We start from the raw sequence: 21,417 nt of genomic DNA on the forward strand, positions 1-21,417 counted from the left end.
CTCGGGCATGGATGTGTATGATGTCCTTATGTTAGTTAGGTTTAAGTAGTTCTAAGTTCTAGGGGACTGATGACCATAGATGTTAAGTCCCATAGTGCTCAGAGCCATTTGAACCATTTTTTCCGGAATCCACGTTGATTCCTACATAGTAGATTCTGGGTTTCCAGAAATGACATGATACGCGAGCAAAAAACATGTTCTAAAATTCTACAACAGATCGATGTCTGATATATAGGCCTATAGTTTTGCGCATCTGTTCGACGACCCTTCTTGAAAACTGGGCCTGCCTGTACTCTTTTCCAATCGTTTGGAACCTTCCGTTCCTCTAGAGACTTGCGGTACACGGCTGTTAGAAGGGGGGCGAGTTCTTTTGCGCACTCTGTGTAGAATCGAATTGGTATACCGTCAGGTCCAGTGGACTTTCCTCTGTTGAGTGATTCCAGTTGCTTTTCTATTCCTTGGACACTTATTTCGATGTCAGCCATTTTTTCGTTCGTGCGAGGATTTAGAGAAGGAACTGCAGTGCGCACTTATTTCGATGTCAGCCATTTTTTCGTTCGTGCGAGGATTTAGAGAAGGAACTGCAGTGCGGTCATCCTCTGTGAAACAGCTTTGGAAAAAGGTGTTTAGTATTTCAGCTTTACGCGTGTCATCCTCTGTTTCAATGCCATCAGCATCCCAGAGCGTCTGGATATGCTGCTTCGATCCACTTACTGATTTAAAGTAAGACCAGAACTTCCTAGGATTTTCTGTCAAGTAGGTACATAGAATTTTACTTTCGAATTCACTGAACGCTTCACGCAAAGCCCTCCTTACGCTAGCTTTGACATCGTTTAGCTTCTGTTTGTCTGAGAGGTTTTGGCTGCGTTTAAATTTGCAATGAAGCTCTCTATGCTTTCTCAGTAGTTTCCTAACTTTGTTGTTGAACCACGGTGGGTTTTCCCCGTCCCTCACAGTTTTACCCGGCACATATCTGTCTAAAACGCATTTTACGATTGCCTTGAATTATTTCCATAAACACTCAAGATTGTCAGTGTCGGAACAGAAATTTTCGTTGTGATCTGTTAGGTAGTCTGAAATCTGCCTTCTATTACTCTTGCTAAACAGATAAAACTTCCTCCCTTTTTTGTATTCCTATTTACTTCCATATTCAGGGATGCTGCAACGGCCTTATGATCACTGATTCCCTGTTCTGTACATACAGAGTCGAAAAGTTCGGGTCTGTTATCGTTAGGTCCAAGATGTTATCTCCACGAGTCGGTTCTCTGTTTAATTGCTTGAGGTAATTTTCGAATAGTGCACTCAGTATAATGTCTCTCGATGCACTCTGTCTCTACCACCCGTCCTAAACATCTGAGTGTCCCAGTCTATATTATTCTTTTTATTGATTTTTATTACTATAATGCCTTTTATACGTTATAACCTTATTACAGACTTCAATTATTACATCCCCCTTTATTTTCGCTGTTTCAATTAATTATTGAAAACTAGTGTATGCCGTCATTAGCGACATCTGGTGAACTTACAACACAAACATCTTGTGGCTACTGTACGGCAGCTTGTTTTAAACAGTAGTACTACTGACAACATGGCTCAAACACGTGATGTTATTTATATGGATTTGACGATGCTTCTGCTGATTCCGCATTTAACATTTGACGATGCCAATATGGCTGCAGGACTTATTTTATGAAACAGGTATGCCTCTTCATATTTAAAGCGCACAAATGTAAACTTTGTCAGAACTACTTTTCATTATGGTCTATGTATTGTTCTTAAGCTGTAGACAGTTTGCGAGTGTATTTATGTTTTTCTCATTTTTGCTGCAGATCTGACGTTTTTATTGTTGTGGTCTTCAGTCCTGAGACTGGTTTGATGCAGCTCTCCATGCTACTCTATCCTGTGGAAGCTTCTTCATCTCCCAGTACCTACTGCAACCTACATCCTTCTGAATCTGCTTAGTGTATTCATCTCTTGGTCTCCCTCTACGATTGTTACCCTCCACGCTGCCCTCCAATACTAAATTGGTGATCCCTTGATGCCTCAGAACATGTCCTACTAACCAGTCCCTTCTTTTTGTCAAGTTGTGCCACAAATTCCGCTTCTCCCCAATTCTATTCAACACCTCCTCATTAGTTATGTGATCTACCCATCTAATCTTCAGCATTCTTCTGTAGCAACACATTTCGAAAGCTTCTATTCTCTTCTTGTCTAAACTATTTAACGTCCATGTTTCACTCCCATACACTCCATACGAATACTTTCCGAAACGACTTCCTGACATTTAAATCAATACTCGATGTTAACAAATTTCTCTTCTTCAGAAACACTTTCCTTGCCGTTGACAGTCTACATTTTATATCCTCTCTACTTCGACCATCATCAGTTATTTTGTTCCCTGAATAGCAAAATTCCTTTACTACTTTGTCTCATTTCCTAATCTAATTCCCTAGGCATCACCCGACTTAATTCGACTACATTCCATTATCCTCGTTTTGCTTTTGTTGATGTTCATCTTATACCCTCCTTTCAAGACACTATCCATTCTATTCAACTGCTCTTCCAAGTCCTTTGCTGTCTCTGACAGAATTACAATGTCATCGGCGAACCTCAAAGTTTTTATTTCTTCTCCATGGATTTTAATACCTACTCCGAATTTTTCTTTTGTTTCCTTCACTGCTTGCTCAATATACAGATTGAATAACATTGGGGATAGGCTACAACCATGTCTCACTCCCTTCCCAACCACTGCTTCCCTTTCGTGCCCCTCAACTCTTATAACTGCCATCTGGTTTCTGTTCAAATTGTAAATAGCCTTTCGTTCCCCGTATTTTACCCCTGCCACCTTCAGAATTTGAAAGAGAGTATTCCACTCTACATTGTCAAAAGCTTTCTCTAAGTCTACAAATGCTAGAAACGTAGGTTTGCCTTCCCTTAATCTAGCTTCTAAGGTAAGTCGTAAGGTCAGTATTGCCTCACGTGTTCCAATATTTCTACGGAATCCAAACTGATTTTCCCCGAGGTCGGCTTCTACTAGTTTTTCCATTCGTCTGTAAAGAATTCGCGTTAGTATTTTGCAGCTGTGGCTTATTAAACTGATTGTTCGGTAATTTTCACATGTGTCAACACCTGCTTTCTTTGGGATTGGAATTATTATATTCTTCTTGAAGTCTGAGGGTATTTCGCCTGTCTCATACATCTTGCTCACCAGATGGTAGAGTTTCGTCAGGACTGGCTCTCCCAAGGCTGTCAGTAGTTCTAAGGGAATGTTGTCTACTCCTGGGGCCTTGTTTCGACTCAGGTCTTTCAGTGCTCTGTCAAACTCTTCACGCAGAATCATATCTCCCATTTCATCTTCACCTACATCCTCTTCCATTTCCATAATATTGTCCTCAAGTACATCGCCCTTGTATAGACACTCTATATACTCCTTCCACCTTTCTGTTTTCTCTTCTTTGCTTAGAACTGGGTTTCCATCTGAGCTTTTGATATTCATACAAGTGGTTCCCTTTTCTCCAAAGGTGTCTTTAATTTTCCTATAGGCAGTATATATCTTACCCCTAGTATGATAAGCCTCTACATCCTTACATTTGTCCTCTAGCCATTCCTGCTTAGCCATTTTGCACTTCCTGTCGATCTCATTTTTGAGACGTTTGTATTCCTTTTTGCCTGCTTCATTTACTGCATTTTTATATTTTCTCCTTTCATAAGTTAAATTCAATATTTATTCTGTTACCCAAGGTGTTCTACTAGCCCTCGTCTTTTTACCTACTTGACCCTCTGCTGCCTTCACTACTTCATCGCTCAAAGCCACCCATTGTTCTTCTACTGTATTTCTTTCCCCCATTCCTGTCAATTGTTCCCTTATGCTGGCCCTGAAACTCTGTACAACCTCTGGTTTAGTCAGTTTATCCAGGTCCCATCTCCTTAAATTGATGATGGTCATTAAATATCGAAACCGGTAATCTGTTAACGAAAAGTTTGTGACCATAGACGTAAATTAAAGGAAACTTATTACAAATACGGGTCCCTGGTTTCTGGCGACAATGTCGCAGCTTGTGAAACTTCGTACATTTTTTTTGGTTTCAGGATAAGCAAGACGCCGCTGAGCTGGATCGACTCACGAGCGTTCTCCAACCTGTCCCAGTTGGAGAGGGCCGCTCTCGACAACAACGCCATCTCGACGCTGGACGCGAATACTTTCTCGAGCAACGGCCAGCTTCTCGAGCTGGACCTGAGCGGCAACGGGCTGGAGGTGGGGGCGGAGAGTGTGCTGCTGCGGGCGGCGGCGCTGACGCGGCTGGAGGTGGGCGGCGCGCGCATGCCCGCGCTGGGGGCCGACACCTTCCGGGGACTCCCCGCGCTCAGCGTGCTGGGCGCGCCCGCCTGCGGGCTGGCCAGCCTCGAGGACGACGCCTTCGCCACCCTGCCCGACCTGTACGAGCTGCACCTGCAGGACAACCTGCTCACCGCGCTGCCGGACGCCGCCTTCAGCCGCTGCCACCGGCTCGCCGAGGTAGGCCGGCTGACGGCAACGAATGCCGGACATTTGCCACACTTGCCCCTTCACCAGGTAGCGATCCCTCAGGCAAGGGACGCCCTTCCTCGTACTTCTTCCGTCCGCTTTCAAACCGCCGTCTCCACATCTTACTCGGTACAACCAGTACGTAAGGGACCTTCTTCTTCGACATCTTGGCCAAATACAGAGCTTCTTTCCCGAAATAAAATTATTTATAACTTTTGGGAAACGAAAACAATACCGACGATTATGTCAGTATGTAATTAGTTCTGCCAAGTATACTCACTGGTCATACCGCGGCAACGTATTTTCGCCATCTGTCCCTGTCTTGGGCTATTTCCTTCCATTCACCTTCAATACCTAGGCTCCTCAAATCAGCCTTCACATTGTACTCCCATCTACGCCTCGGTCTCCCCACGGGACGTTCTCCCTCTAGGTGCCCTACCAGTACTCTGCGCGCTGCCCTGCCCTCATCCATTCGAGCCACGTGACCCGCCCATCGCAGCCTACGTGATTTCATAATACTGATTATGTCAGGGCTTTAATAGAGTTCGTGAACCTCTTCGTTATGCAGTTTTCACCACTCTCCGCTAATTTCATCCCTTTTTGCTCCGAAAATTTTCCTCAAAATTTTGTTTTCAAATACTGGAAACAGCTTTTCATTTTGCACAGTGAGAGACCAAGTCTCACCCATACAGCATAACTGGTAGAATAATAGTTTTGTATATTCCAATCTTTAAATTCCTAGACAATATCCGTGATGAAAGTAATCTATTCAGTGAGAAGTAGCACGCATTTCCCGCCCGAAATCTCTTCTTCAGTTCGGATTCAATCTAATTTCTCGAAGTGATGTCCACGCCTAGATACTTAAATGTGTTCACTTTTTCAAACTGCATGTCTCCAACTCTTAACATTTCCTGATCTACTGCTGTTGGCATTCTAGAAGTAACCAGGTATTTAGTTTTGTCTTCACTTATCCATAGACCTACATCTTCACTAGCCTTTATTAACGCATTCGCATTTGCTGTTACAGATTCTTTCTTATCGCTAATGATGTTTAGTTCGTCTGCATACCCTAATATCTTAATATTACCATTTAACTCCACACCCTCTGAATTATCTGCTGCCATTCGTACAATATATTCTAGGACTAAATTAAAAAGTAGCGGAGACAGGGCATCTCCCTGCTTAAGTCCGTTCTTTATTACAAATTCTTCTGACTCCAATTTCCCCATGCGTACTCTACCTTTTGTGTTTTTCAAACTCACTTCTATAAGTCTGACATACTTCTTTGGTATTCCAAGTTCCAAAAGAATTCTGTACTATTTTGATTGCAATACTGAATCATATGGTTTTGTAAAATCTATGAAAAGTTTATGAACTGGTTTATTGTATTCCCATTTCTTTTCCAAAATTTGACGCAGGGTGAATATTTGGTCTATAGTTGATCTGTTCCTCCGAAAGCCGGCTTGGTAATCCCCCACAATTTCAACTGCGTATGGTGTAAGCCTGCTTAGCAGAATATTCGAGAAAATTTTGGAACATACTGGTAATATCGATATCCCTCTATAATTACTACAATCCATTTTGTCACCTTTCTTAAAAATTGGGATCAGAATCGACTCCTGCCACTCTAGATATAGATTCCTCTGTCTGTACGGTAGCTTCCTTTCACGTTTACTGATTGCGATAGAAACAGTCCATCGCCATGGGAGCAACAAGAAAGGAACGATGTAAAGAGAATGCGAATGTACGCTGATCATTTCTTTTTGATCACTGCATTTGTGCCTACTTTAATTACTACAACTGCGTGCCCAAAAGACAACAAGGAAAGAAGAAATGGGTACGCGCATGTTTGAAAAGAAGAACAACGTACTCTATATTAATTTACTCTCTAAAATGCGATATCCCTTGCGGCGAAACATTAGTTAATAAAGTGTAGCAGGACAATGTTCAAAACATGACTGAAAATACGTTCACTAAATAGAGATAAGAACATCTATGATTGACATGTCATCTAAAGTCGACGTACAATTTTAAAATGTTAGAAATAAGGAAATGAAGTAATACAGAATGCTATGCTTGTAACGTACGTTGTTGTTCTACATTGTTTAGCTCTGGTATTTACAGGGTCACACAGAAAGTATCCTAGGTTTTGGAGGGAAAAGCCGTAATTGTAATGATCTGCACTACAGCAGAAACACGAAGCATACCTAACTTAAGGAAAAATAATGTAATGTGTGTTCCAGCTCACAAGCGACATTGAAGCAGAGAGTTCCTGTGGCTTACTATGGGCAGAGGTTATTTTCGACAACCGGAATAAATTAATAACTGACTCCTTTTACCGACCCCCGGTCTCAGATGAAACAGTTGCTGAACAGTTCAAAGAAAACTTGAGTCTCACAAATAGGTACCCTTATAGTTGGCAGTGACTTCAATCTATCTTCCGTATGTTGACAAAAATATATTTTCAGACCATATTGTAGATAGAAAACAACTTCCGTAATTCTTCTAAATGCTTTTTATAAAATTATTTTGAAAAATTAGTTCACGAGGCCATGCAAATTGTAAATGGTTACGAAAACACACTTGACCTCTCAGCCACAGATAATTCTGAGCATCACCACGGATCCAGGGATTAGTGAACACACAGTCGCTGCGAGGCTCAATTCCGTATCAAAGAAATTCACCAAAACTGAACGTGAAATATATCTATTTATTAAAGCAACTAAAAATTCGGTTGATGTCTTTCTAAGAGACAGTCTCCAACCCTTCTAAACTATGTAAGTGAAGACCATATGTGGCTTAAGTTCAAAGAAATAGTATCAACAGCACTCGAGAGATTCATATCAAATAAATTAACAAGAGACAGGACTGATCCCCCATGGTATACAAAACACGACAGAAAGCTGCTGCAGGAGCACCGAAAAAGGGAAGTATAATTTAGACGAACGCAAAACTCCAAGATTGGCGAAGTTTTACTGACGCTCGAAATTAAGAGCGGATTTCAATGCGAGGTGCATTTAATAGTTTCCACAAGGAAACTCTCTCTAGACATGTGGTGGAAAATCTAGAGAGATTCTGGTTCTACGTTACGTAAACTAGCGGAAAGGCTCAATAAGCGATGGGGAGGAGGAGGAGGAGGGGGAGACAAGGGACCCAACCTTTAGGAGCAGGTAAAAGAATGGCAAATGTCCGGCGAGGCAAATGTCCGCACAGCGACGGCAGCGGGGGAACTCGAGCAGTGCAGAATAGAGAACGTGTTACTTTGTTACTTACATCTTCCAGAGATCATTTGAACCATTCTTTTATCGAAACGATATGAAACGAGTCAGTTTACAGGATTAGTGTTGACATTAATCAATACATTATGATGTTTAGCCCTACTTATGCAGCTACACTTATTTTGTATCCAAGGTTCTCGTCTGTCCAGCCGGATCCGATCGTCGAAGTTCGACGATATTTCGGTGAATAACCGTTCCGCCATCATCAGGTGGTGCTGATGGAATGATCTGCCTGCTGCTCTCATCTGTTACTTTCCCCTCTTTGGGGAAGTGTGAGGGGGAGTTTATAACCTTTCGGCTTTTACTCCCCTGTGTACGTGTGTGTGTGTGATTATATCTTCAGCTTTTTGGTGTCTGTGAAATGTGATGACTGTTCTGTTTGTGTCTGGTATTTGCCTGAGGTTGGCGAGATGTTTGGTGTTATATGGGAAGGAGCAGGATTAGGGATTGGATATTGGGCTCTTCTCTTCGACTTAATCGTCGAAGATCGTCATGGGGCGCTTGTGCTTGTCGCTGGACATATCATACCTAGCGAGTGGATGAGGGCGTTCCCTGATTTGGAAGAGCCCTCATAGAAGGCCCTTGCCAGATCTTGGAAACGCTCTCTCAGGAGTGGGATTTCAGCTGCGGCGTGCAGATCATCTGTGGGGAATCCAAGAGGTACATGCAATGCCCTCCTGACGGCGCGGTTCTGCAGCCTCTGGAGTTTGTCCAGGTGCTGCTTTGCCGCGTATCCCCAGACAGGGCACGCATATTCCATTACTGGTCGGACCAGGACCTGGTACACATTTACTCCTACTGGGCAGGGAAGGGAGCTGGGTGAGTTCAGGATTGGGTATAGGATGGACATTCTGGCGCAAACCTTCCTGTGGACCTCGTCTATGTGCGGTTTCCACGTAAGACGAGAGTCCAGATTACGCCAAGGTACTTCGCGGTTCTGCGACAGGGGAGTTGGGTTCCGGTTAGGTGAAGGTGAAGGGGGAGGGGGGACGTTGAGGAGGTTCGCGCCTTCCGAGCCTGCGGGTAATCAACATAGCTTGCGTCTTTTCAGAGTTGATGGTGATGCGCCAGCGACGGGCCCAAGTTTCTTTGTCGTCTAAAGCCCTTTGTAGCCTACGAATGACCAGGTTCGCATTTCTCGTGTAGAAGGCTGTGTCGTCCGCATACTGTGCAGTGTGCACCAGGGGGATGATCTATCTGCGCTGTGTCCGTGGTATTTATGTCCGCGGGGTCCCGAGTCGAACCCCGGCGCGGGCAGTCGGCGGGGCGCCGCGTGGTGGGAGGGGTGGGGGTAGCTGCAGCCACGCCCGGTGGTAGGCGCAGTACATCTCCGTCCGCCGTGGCGGAAGCATCTCGAGTCCGCTCGCGCCGTTGCTCTTTGATGGTGTTTAATAATGGTTTCCAGGCCTTGCTAAGTTGAAACACCGTGTCCCTGTTGATGGGGTTATATGTTACCCGAATTTCTATGGCCTCCTTGTAGATACTATCCCAGTAGGCACTTGTGGCCGTCAGGATTTTTGCCTCTTCGAATTTCGCTGTGTGTCCGGTTTCAGTGCAGTGTTCTGCTAGGGCCGAATGGCTGGCTTGGCGTAAGCGGGTGTGATGTTCGTGTTCCTTGCATCGGTCCTCGACCGTGCGAACTGTTTGGCCGATGTAGGATTTGCCACAGCCGCAGGATTTTGTATACGCCCGCTTTGTTGAGGCCTACGTCACCTTTTGCCGTTCCTAGTAGGTCACGAATCTTTGCTGGTGGTCGGAAGACTGTGTCAATTTTGTGTCGCCTTAACAGTCTCACTATTTTTGACGACACGTTGCCAGCAAACGGCAGAAAGGCCAAAGCTTGCTTCTCTTCTTTGGGTTGATCTTCATCTCGGTTCTTGCTGCACTTCTGTTGTCGGAAGGCCCTTTGGATTTGGCGGTTGCCATACCCATTCTTGCGGAACACGTTCTCCAGGTGTTTGAGTTCCGTAGGCAAGTTCTGTTCATCAACTTATTCGCCGAAATATCGTGGAACTACGATGTTCTGATCCGGCTGGACACCCGAGAACCTTGGATACAGCACATTCGCCGGAACAGCCTCAGGTCACATACACTTATTTTATTTTTGGTAATCTCCAAGAATGTTTGCGTATCGAAGCCAGGGGCTCCAAAAGATAGATATCGAACGTGCGCCGATAAATATCGAACTTGCGGTTCTAAATGAATCACGCGACAGTGGTGGCGGGCGTCATGATAAATTATTTGTGAGTTACTAGGGAAACCTAAGCGATTTATGTCGGGTGTGAGTGAGATGTCTAGGGTAATTTCCAAGAATGATTGCCTATTGAAATCGCGGGGTACAAAAAATACATATCGAAAGTGCGATCGTAAATCGATCATGCGATTCTGCTGACGGGCGTTATGAGTATGTTTACGGTGGTCACTACAGCAACGATAAAAGAAGAGCGTTACAAAAATACTTGTAATTGCAAAGGAGACGACTTACCTTATTTGTCATCGGTGTTGTCGTCATGTGAAAGTCCCCTACGTGGTTGGATGGATAATTTGGATGAGTCGAACCATGTATTCTTCCTGATACTCGTTCGCTTCCCGCACTGTCTGCAATGAAATTGTAACGGTATTTAAGCATCGAAACTGTTCTTACGAAGTTTTACACACTTCGCACCACCACAGTCTACACTGTCCCTTCTTTCCTCGTCCAGTGGTACTCTATATTTGCTACAAAAAGTCGAACAATTTTCTACGCTGGATGTGCATGGAATTAGATTTTTCCATGTGAGAGAATCCGCCGAATAAACGTCAAGAACACCAGACATCCCACTCACTAACGACATAAATCGTCTAGGATTCCCTAGCAACTCACAAATAATTCGCGGAATTATGTAATTTAGAGCAACTAAGGGAACGACGGAAAACAGATGAAAATGACGATCACAAATAATTGACCACAATGCCCGCCACCAGAGTCGCATGATCGATTTACGATCCCACGTTCGATATGTATCGTTTTGACCCCGCAACTTCGATACGCAGTCATTCTTGGGAATTACCATGTCTAGCACTGTAGACGTTTCTTCGGCCGATTGCCTCACGTGGAAGAATCTAGTTCCATGCTTGTGAAATGTAGAAAATTGTTAGAATTTTTGTCGGAAATATGGACTAATAGCGAATGACGGAAGGAGGGAATGTGTAGACTGCGATGGGGCGAAGTCTGTAAAAGTTCGTAAGAAGAGTTCTGATAGTGAAATACCTTTACAATTTCATTGCTAAAACTGTGGTAAACGAACGACTATTCCAAATTATCGATCCAGATCAGCATAGTTCTTGTATCTTGCTGGATTATGGACTACACCCTGCAAGCAACAGCATCGGAAACTGACTTATCTACCAATACCGTGTACTATTATTTCGGGTTTTGTAGAGAAATGTGTTATGTAATAGTGACGATCGACAGTGTACCGATCGGTGGACCAAATAAAGTTGTTGAAGTGGGCGAATCGCACATAGCAAGAAGGAAACTACACTTATGTGTGAAATCAAACGTATTTGGGTATTCGGTGGTATAGAAAGAGAGTGCAGAAAGTGCTTTGTGGTAAGAGTGTTCTCCAGAGACAAGGTAACTTTAATCGGTTTGATAAAGCACATTATACTGCCCGGTTGGAAAGTGATTACAGACGGTTTTCAGTGCTACAAGACACTGAAAGCAGAAGGATTCAATCACGAATTCGTCAACCACTCTGTAGAGTTCGTGTCTTCCGATGATCCCAGTGTGCACTTGCAGAACATCGAGAGGCTGTGGAAATCAGTGAAATCTTCCATTGAAAGAGTAGAGCGCCCAGAAGAAAGAACGAACTCCACTTTTTTCCGTATCTGTATTTCCATAACTTGCGGTTGCAAGGAAAAGTTAACGCATGTGACACTCTACCCACATTTTTGCGTGACATTGGCACAGTATACACAGATTACGGCAAGAAGGGAATGCTTCCCGTAGCATACATATAAAATGGACTTCCTCATGACGACAACGTCAACGACGAGTGAGGTAAGTTGTTTCCTTTGTAATTACAAATATGTTAATAACGCTATTCTTTTGTCGTTCCTGTAGTGACCACTATAAACATGCTCATAACGCCCGCCACCACAGTCGCGTGATCGAGTTAGAATCGCACGTTCGATATCCATCGTTTGGAGCCCATGGCTTCGATAGTAAAACATTTTTGGAAATTACCTTCATTTTCTACAATGATTACGCTTATCCACAGCAGACAACCCATTTATTATCTACGGCTCGAAAGTAAACACATAGTATCTATGAGTAAGCTATGGCGTCATTGGTCAAAGCCGACGGGTTGTATCCCGTGCTTTAGTAGGGTCTACTGAAGCACGGGATACAGCCCGTCGGCTTTGACCAATGACGTCATAGCTTACCTATAGATACTATGTGTTTACTTTCGAGCCATAGATAATAAATGGGTTACTGCTGTGGACAAGCGTAATCATTGTACATTGAAAAAAAAAATGAATGTGGTTTTAAAAGACAGCGTTAGACATCGTGTAAATTTTTTTTCGTGTGCATTGATTTAAATAATTGCTTGTTTCCAATTCATTCGGTACTTGATTTCATTCTTAGTGAGTTCGAAATAATTTGGACGAATAGTTTTTTTTATTTTAGCAGAATTTTTAGTTTTTCATTTTCGTTTGTAGGTATGGATTTATCTGTTACAATGAATGTGGATGACTTAAAGGAGGCTACTGGCGTAGACATGATGGCAACCATTCGATTTTCACAAATGTCTGGTCTTGTTGCCGATTACGTTTGATGTTGTCAGTGCGACGAGCATATGTGCCTGATAAGTATGTCTGCTCGTCGTACTCACGACTTATTCGTATGGAGGTTTAGCAAGTATCGGCTATGGCGCTCAACTAGACGAGGTACGTGGTACCAGAAATCTAAGCTCGCCTTGAGGAATGTTATAAAAATTACATACTGTTGGTGTTTGAGGTGTCCTGTGTGTCTGTGTGTGCATAAATGTCGTGTGAGTGAACGTACCGTTATAGACCGGTATTATGTTTGTAGGGAAGTTTGTGGGGAATATATAAACTATAGGGGGCCTTTGCGGCGGGGGGGGGGGGGGGGGGGGGGTTGTGTTATAGTCGAAATCGATGAGTCTCATTTTGGCAAAAGGAAGTACAACAGAGACAAACCTGCAGTCGGTTTATGGGTTTGGGGGGCTGTAATTCCAGGTCCAGAATGTGGCGATGTAGCTTTTAAAGTAGTTCCTAATTGAAAGAAGGAAGTTTTGGTGAAATTAATTGAAGATCATGTTGCAGAGGGTTCCGTAGTTATTTCCGATGATTTTTCTTCATATAGAGATTTGGGGAATAGGGGTTTTCAGCATCTTGTTATTAATCATAATATGGAATTCAGATCTTCATCAACTGAGGCTTGTACCAATAGCATAGAAGGTTATTGGTCAGCCATAAAGTCTGTTGTAGTGAGGGGGAAACGACGGATTTCTACACTACAGAGTCACTTAGATGAATATTCATGGAGGCGTGGTGTACCCGATACATATTGCCCGTTTAAATGTTTCCTTAAACGGCAAATGTATCGTACAAAATTTGTTAGTTAATTTCATATTGGGATGGGGGGTGGAGGGTAACATAAATAAGGAGAAGGGTGGGGTTGGTCTAGACAGTTAAAATATTGATATGGATTTTTTGTGGTTTATCCGTCATTCTTCATTTTCTTATGTTACACGTTAATCTTCTTCTGTGGATTTGTTTACTTCATTTCGTTGATGTGAATGTGTGTGTGTGTGTGTGTGTGTGTGTGTGTGTGTGTGTGTATGTGTTTTTTCGTAATGTTGTGATTCTTGTGTATGTGGGTATGTGATTTTTGTTGATGTCTTTTTAGGCGAGCTTCGGCTTTTTGCGAGGGAGTTTAAGTGTGATAAGTTTATTTTTTTACTTTTTTGTTGTACTGAATTGGTCTATTTTGATGTATTTCATTCTTGTGTTACAATGGTTTGCGTTCGTCAGGTGCAGTACGTAATACAACTTTTACAGCTGTTGCTCTTTTTCCCTTCCCCAGCACTAGTATCACTACGATTTTTTCGAGTCTATACTAACACTACTAAAGGCGAAAAGACGACACACGTAAAATTTGTATCCCGTACTTCAGTTGACGTATACAGTTCAACTGAAGTACTGGAGACTGGTGGTAGCTAGACAAAAAAAGCGATATTTGTAACATTGATGTGATTTATCTACATAGGTCAACTGAAGAGCGGGCTACAAATGTTAAATACGGCGCTATTTTTCGCCTTCGATAGCACTAGTATCCTGTTCTTCAGCTGACGTACATAGGTCAGTTTAAGTACAGAATACGCACGTTATAAATGTTGTTATTTCCCATTCGGTAGTACTACTATTCTTCAGTTGATCTCTATAGCTCAACTAAAGAATGGGATACAAATTTCACTTCTGTTGGTTTTCTTGTCGTCGCTAGCAAGACTATGTTTACTGTCAGTCGATACTATTAGTATCGAAGGCAAAAAAATGAAATTGTATCCCATACTTCAGTAGACCTATATAGGTCCAATGAAGTACGGGATACAAATTTTATGTGTGTCGTCTTCTTCCACCTTCGCGTAGTTGAAATGAGGTACAGGTTGCCAATGTAACGGACATATATGAAGACAGTAACTGTTCTCGAAAGAACAGATTACTGTTGATGACCGTGCAGCTTTTCCCTGGAATAAATGATGACTAACTGAAGCCCTCACCTGCCGACAGGTGTTGTTGATATACCTCGATGTGGACAGCTGAAAATCGAGGTATATCAACACCTGTCGGCAACTGAGGGCTTCAGTTAGTCATCATTTATTCCAGGGAAAAGCTGCACGGTCATCAACAGTAATCTGTTATTTCGAGAACGGTTATTGTCTTCATATATATATAGTTAAAGGCTACCCAGCCATTGACCTTCGTCTGTGGGAATGCGCAAAGGCTGCCCAAACTCTTACGGGAATCGCCAAAGCGTGCGCGAGTAATAAGTGAATGGGCAAATGTCTACAAGGTACATTACATATGTAGGATTGTGGACAGTTGGGAATGTAAGTCTCACGGGAGGCGTGCAAGGGATAAGTCCCTGCAGTCGCGCTATTCATCTGTGTCCTCGGTGGCTCAGATGGATAGAGCGTCTGCCATGTAAGCAGGAGATCCCGGGTTCGAGTCCCGGTAGGGGCACACATTTTCAGCTGTCCACATCGAGGTATATCAACAACACCTGTCGGCAGCTGAGGACTTCAGTTAGTCATCATTTATTCCAATATAACGTACGCCCATTTCCTCGTTTTCCTTGGCAGTATTATCCTATTCTTCAGTTGACCTATATAGGTCAACTGCAGTCTGGGGTACAAATATCATGTATGTAGATCTTTCCGCCTTCGGTGGTAATAGTATCTACGTAAGAACAGACTATTAGAGGTAGCGCAGGCGAAAGAAACAACACCTGTAAAATTTGTGTCCCGTACTTCAGTTGACCTATATAGTTCAACTGAACAATAGAATACTAATGCTAACGAAAACGAAGAAATCGACGTCCGTTAAATTTATATACTACTGCAGCTAACCTACACAGCTCGACTGAGGTTCGAGATACAACTCATATATACGTCAAGTGATGTATTCTATGCTACCGCTACTTCTATCCATTTTTTCCCTTTATTCTTTACAGAAGTACTAGTACTCTAACAAGCGATGTCCTTAACTTTATGGTCGAAATATTACTGGCCGTGATGTCTCTCTACCATCTGTTTCCTCTCCTGCATTCCTTTGTTTACGGACACTCGTCTTTGCTGTTTAATCTGTGTAACAAATGATCTCCGGCAAATTCTGACGTCGTTGGTCAAAGCCGATGGGTTGTATTCCGTTCATCAGTATTCCCTAATTTTCTTCTGACATCCAGTTTTTCAGTAGAAATTCGTCATTGGAACAGAAGCAGTTGACCAGGAGAAATGATTTTAAATTAGGTTTAAAACTTACTTCGCTATCTGGTCAGATATTTTACGTTTTTTATCAAATGATCAAAAATATTTCTTGTTGCGTATTGAACTCCTTTCTGAGCCACTGACAGCGTCAACAATGGGTAATAAACATCATTTTTCCCCCTAGTTTTGGATGTATGTACATTACTGCTTTACTCAAATTGTGATGGATAATTTATGACGAATTTCATTTGCAAATATGTGTATTGCGGCGGCGCTGTTAAAATGCCTAGCTCCTTGAAGCGGAACCTAGATGAGGTACATGGGTGAACATATATTATTCTTATCACCCGTTTTCATGAAATCAACACTTTCTTTCTAAGTGATGAGGTGCCCCAGTAAATTATTCTGTAAGACGTTGTTAAGTGGAAACAGGCGAAAATGTCAAGACGCTAGTACGTTTCTTTCCAAGATTAGCAATTATATGAAGAGCAAAAACAGATGAACTTAACTGTTTGAGAAGCTCAGTTCAAGTTTTCATCAATGTGTACACCCGAAAATTTGGGACATTCTATCCTATTTACTGACTCCTACTCATGTGCTACTTCAATTATTGTTTTGGCTCTATGTGTTGTTCAGAACTAAATATAGTGTGATTTTTTTCAAAATTTAGGAAGACTCCATTTCCAGAGAACCTCTTAATACTTCTTTGGAAAATATCGTTAACCAAAAATATAACACTAGTATCGTCTACAAAATGCACCAATTTTTCTTGTTGCTAAGTGTAAAGTAATTCACATATGTAACGAATAAGAGTGGACCCAAAATTGAACCCTGTGGAGAGCCATTTGTGATTTTTTTTTTTCCTCAGTCACTAAAATGTTCTAACTTTCTGACATTGTCTGACTTATTCAGTATAGCTTTTTATATTCTGTAGGGTAATCTGGATGATCGAACGGGGATTTGAACCCTCTTTGGCTCGAATGCAAGGCCAGTGTGCTAACCACTGCGCCACCTCCATTACAAGTCGAATAGTTATCTTCAGAAGGCTGCTGCCTGAATATCTTGGAACAAGGTTCTACAATACGTTAAAATATTAATAAAAAGATACTCTGAGCTTCTGCAAGTATAGCTGTGGCTTCTATAAAAAAATACACGTTTCAAAGGGAAGCGAAATCAGTTCCCTGTAACCTGTGCATGGACACGGGAGCTTGCAACCTACTCTGCCATTACCTGCCGTTTTGGAGTTGTCAGTTTACTTCTCGAAATACTCTGGGAAATAATCACCAATGCAATTTTTTACTAATTGATCTGTTCAGTAGATCTTCTTCTGCCGCTAACTTGCTGATGATTTTTAAGTGCTTTAAAAAGTTATCAAATAATTTAACACAGCACTGTCGTGTTTTCTATTCATCTCCTTCCCATTTCCTGGTGCAACACACACACACACACACACACACACAATAATCAGTTTGCCTGTGATAAATAAACTTCACAACACAGATCGGTAAGGTACATATGCTATGAGTAGTCTATCAAAAGTTCGCAAGTGATCTTTCATAATTACAGAGTTGACTGACTAATAAGCAAATATACAGTGTCATAACTCGATGCAACATAATTTAAGTACTCAAACCAACTAACGTAGTGACTGCTATTTTTGGATGCTAGCTAACGACAGACTTGTAACTGAACATTTTGAATACTGAATACATATTGGTTTAACAGTCTCCTTCCGCTGACTGTGGCTTTGCGCGTAATTATCGTTACTATTTAAAGACGCACGTAGGACTGATATTACAAAATGTTAAAATACACACTAATTAAATATTTAAAATTAAAATAAAACATTGAAAAATGGTAATGCATGTACAGATTAGGCAATGGAATAATTCTCAAATAGGAGATGTAGCCTATTAAACTTGTAAAAACTCTGATTCTGTTTTATGAGGCAGAGTTTTGGCACTACGCACTTGGATTTACAAAAGCCCTCTATAAATTTTCTAGGAAGTTAAAATTTCGGATTTGATAATTTGTTTAATTAAGATATTATATTAGTAAAACGTAATATTTTGCTAACGGAAAAATTGGGGATACAGAACTATAACATAGGATTTTTGAAAGGATTACATTTTAATATTCCAACATTCTAGAATACGATAATTTTGAATGACAATAACTTTAGAAATGTCACGTTTTCAGACAAAATAAAATGTTGGTTTGAGAGAGGGGAGTGAGGACCTTTCAGTAATGTATGTTAACACTAAAGAAATAATTATTAACTTGGTCGAATTTTGAAGTGCGCCTTGTTTTAGTGAATCTTAAATTCAAAATATTTTTCTAAATAAAATATCTCTACATAAACTATTTACACTGTTGTTATCAGCAGACTGTAAATTATGTACTGAGTAATAGGTGCCGGCCGGAGTGGCCGAGCGGTTAAAGGCGCTACAGTCTGGAACCGCACGACCGCTACGGTCGCAGGATCGAATCCTGCCTCGGGCATGGATGTGTGTGATGTCCTTAGGTTAGTTAGGATTAAGTAGTTCTAAGTTCTAGGGGACTTATGACCACAGCAGTTGAGTTCCATAGTGCTCAGAGCCATTTCAACCATTTTTTTTTTGAGTAATAAGTTTTAGTGAAATACAGTGCGGACAAGAATTTAGAGTGTTAATTAGTCATGATAGACTGCCTCTGTGGTTGAATGGTTGCTGGTACGGGTGTTCAACGTTTTTGGGCAAGAGTCTGTCGATTGTCTGTAATAAAGCTGAGTAAGGTTCTCATCGTTGGAAACTGTGAGATGTCATGCGATATCTGCACAGAACTGCAGAAGAGCAACGACGAAGAAAGATAGAAAAGAAAAAAGGAAAGTGACTAGCATCGCTGCATTTGATGCAGAAGGACCCGGTTCGACTCTTGGCACCTCCACAGATTTTTGGCTGAGGTAATGAGGTCTGGTGAGGGGTCCACTCAGCCTCTTGAGGCCATATGAGGAGCTGATTAAATAAAGCAGTGCGGTCATCAGGATTCATTTACTGGCACTAACTGCTAGAGGGACTAGCGATATGCTGATCACACATGTCACATGATTTTAGATCCCTCCTCGTACTGCCTTGGAGGCAGGAGGAAGCCAGTCGGAACTGGCTTAAGGGCTTATACACTACCGACCATTAAAACTGCTACACCAAGAAGAAATGCAGATGATAAACAGGTATTCAACATCAACATCAACATCATCATTTAAGACTGATTATGCCTTTCAGCGTTCAGTCTGGAGCATAGCCCCCCTTATAAAATTCCTCCATGATCCCCTATTCAGTGCTAACATTGGTGCCTCTTCTGATGTTAAACCTATTACTTCAAAATCATTCTTAACCGAATCCAGGTACCTTCTCCTTGGTCTGCCCCGACTCCTCCTACCCTCTACTGCCGAATCCATGAGTCTCTTGGGTAACCTTGCTTCTCCCATGCATGTAACATGACCCCACCATCTAAGCCTGTTCGCCCTGACTGCTACATCTATAGAGTTCATTCCCAGTTTTTCTTTGATTTCCTCATTGTGGACACCCTCCTGCCATTGTTCCCATCTACAAGTACCTGCAATCATCCTAGCTACTTTCATATCCGTAACCTCAACCTTATTGATAAGGTAACCTGAATCCACCCAGCTTTCGCTCCCATGCAACAAAGTTGGTCGAAAGATTGAACGGTGCACAGATAACTTAGTCTTGGTACTGACTTCCTTCTTGCAGAAGAGAGTAGATCGTAGCTGAGCGCTCACTGCATTAGCCTTGCTACACCTCGCTTCCAATTCTTTCAGTATGTTGCCATCCTGTGAGAATATGCATCCTAAGTACTTGAAACCGTCCACCTGTTCTAACTTTGTCCCTCCTATTTGGCACTCAATCCGTTTATATTTCTTTCCCACTGACATTACTTTCGTTTTGGAGATGCTAATCTTCATACCATAGTCATTACATTTCTGATCTAGCTCTGAAATATTACTCTGCAAACTTTCAATCGAATCTGCCATCACAACTAAGTCATCCGCATATGCAAGACTGCTTATTTTGTGTTCACATATCTTAATCTCACCCAGCCAGTCTATTGTTTTCAACATATGATCCATAAATAATATGAACAACAGTGCAGACAGGTTGCAGCCTTGTCTTACCCCTGAAACTACTCTGAACCATGAACTCAGTTTACCGTCAACTCTAACTGCTGCCTGACTATCCATGTAAAGACCTTTAATTGCTTGCAAAAGTTTGCCTCCTATTCCATAATCTCGTAGAGCAGACAATAACTTCCTCCTAGGAACCCGGTCATATGCCTTTTCTAGATCTATAAAGCATAGATACAATTCCCTGTTCCACTCATAACACTTCTCCATTATTTGTCGTAAGCTAAAGATCTGGTCCTGACAACCTCTAAGAGGCCTAAACCCACACTGATTTTCATCCAATTGCTCCTCAACTAATACTCGCACTTTCCTTTCAACAATACCTGAGAATATTTTACCCACAACGCTGATTAAAGAGATACCTCTGTAGTTGTTACAATCTTTTCTGTTTCCATGTTTAAAGATTGGTGTGATTACTGCTTTTGTCCAGTCTGATGGAACCTGTCCCCACTCCCAGGCCATTTCAATTATCCTGTGTAGCCATTTAAGACCTGACATTCCACTGTACTTGATGAGTTCCGACTTAATTTCATCCCCCCCAGCTGCTTTATTGCACTGCAATCTATTGACCATTTTCTCCACTTCCTCAAACGTGATCCTATTTCCATCATCATTCCTATCCCATTCTACCTCGAAATCTGAAACATTACTGATCGTATTTTCACGTACATTGAGCAACTCTTCAAAATATTCCCTCCATTTGCCCAAGGCATCCACAGGATTCACCAGCAGTTTTCCTGATCTGTCCAAAATACTTGTCATTTCCTTCTTACCTCCCTTTCGAAGACTGCTAATTACACTCCAGAATGGTTTTCCAGCAGCTTGACCCAATGTCTCCAACCTGTTTCCAAAGTCTTCCCAAGATTTCTTCTTGGATGTTGCAATTATCTGTTTGGCTTTGTTTCTTTCTTCAACATAACTTTCTCTGTCTACCTGAGTTCTAGTATGTAGCCATTTTTTATACGCCTTCTTTTTCCTTTTACAGGCTGCCTTGACTGTGTCATTCCACCAAGCTGTTTGCTTCCTCCTACTTTTACACACTACTGTTCCAAGACATTCTTTAGCCACTTCTAGTACTGTGTCCCTGTACCTTGTCCATTCCTTTTCCAATGACTGTAATTGACTGCATTCAACTAACTGGTACCTTTCTGAGATCGCTGTTATGTACTTGTGCCTGATTTCCTTATCCTGAAGTTTCTCCACTCTTATCCTCCTACATATGGATCTGACCTCCTGCACTTTCTGGCCTCGCAATCCCAATTTCACTGCAGATTAAATAATGATCAGTGTCATCAAAGAATCCCCTGAATACACGTGTGCCCCTCACAGCCTTCCTGAATTACTGATCTGTTATTATATAGTCAATGACATATCTGGTTCCCCTGCTTTCCCAAGTATACCGGTGAATGTTCTTATGTTTAAAAAAGGAGTTTGTGATTA

General features: G+C 42.0%; 1 protein-coding gene across 1 annotated transcript in view; it reads left to right on the top strand.

Moving 5' to 3' along the window:
- Positions 1–21,417, top strand: part of LOC124789407 (insulin-like growth factor-binding protein complex acid labile subunit) — a 138,375-nt gene that overhangs the window by 93,521 nt on the left and 23,437 nt on the right. The window contains exon 4 of the mRNA XM_047256750.1: positions 4,090–4,516. Within this exon, the coding sequence (XP_047112706.1) occupies positions 4,090–4,516 (427 nt within the window). The remainder of the gene's footprint in view (positions 1–4,089; positions 4,517–21,417) is intronic.

This window comes from Schistocerca piceifrons, chromosome 3, assembly GCF_021461385.2.
Source record: "Schistocerca piceifrons isolate TAMUIC-IGC-003096 chromosome 3, iqSchPice1.1, whole genome shotgun sequence".
NCBI lineage: Eukaryota > Metazoa > Arthropoda > Insecta > Orthoptera > Acrididae > Schistocerca > Schistocerca piceifrons.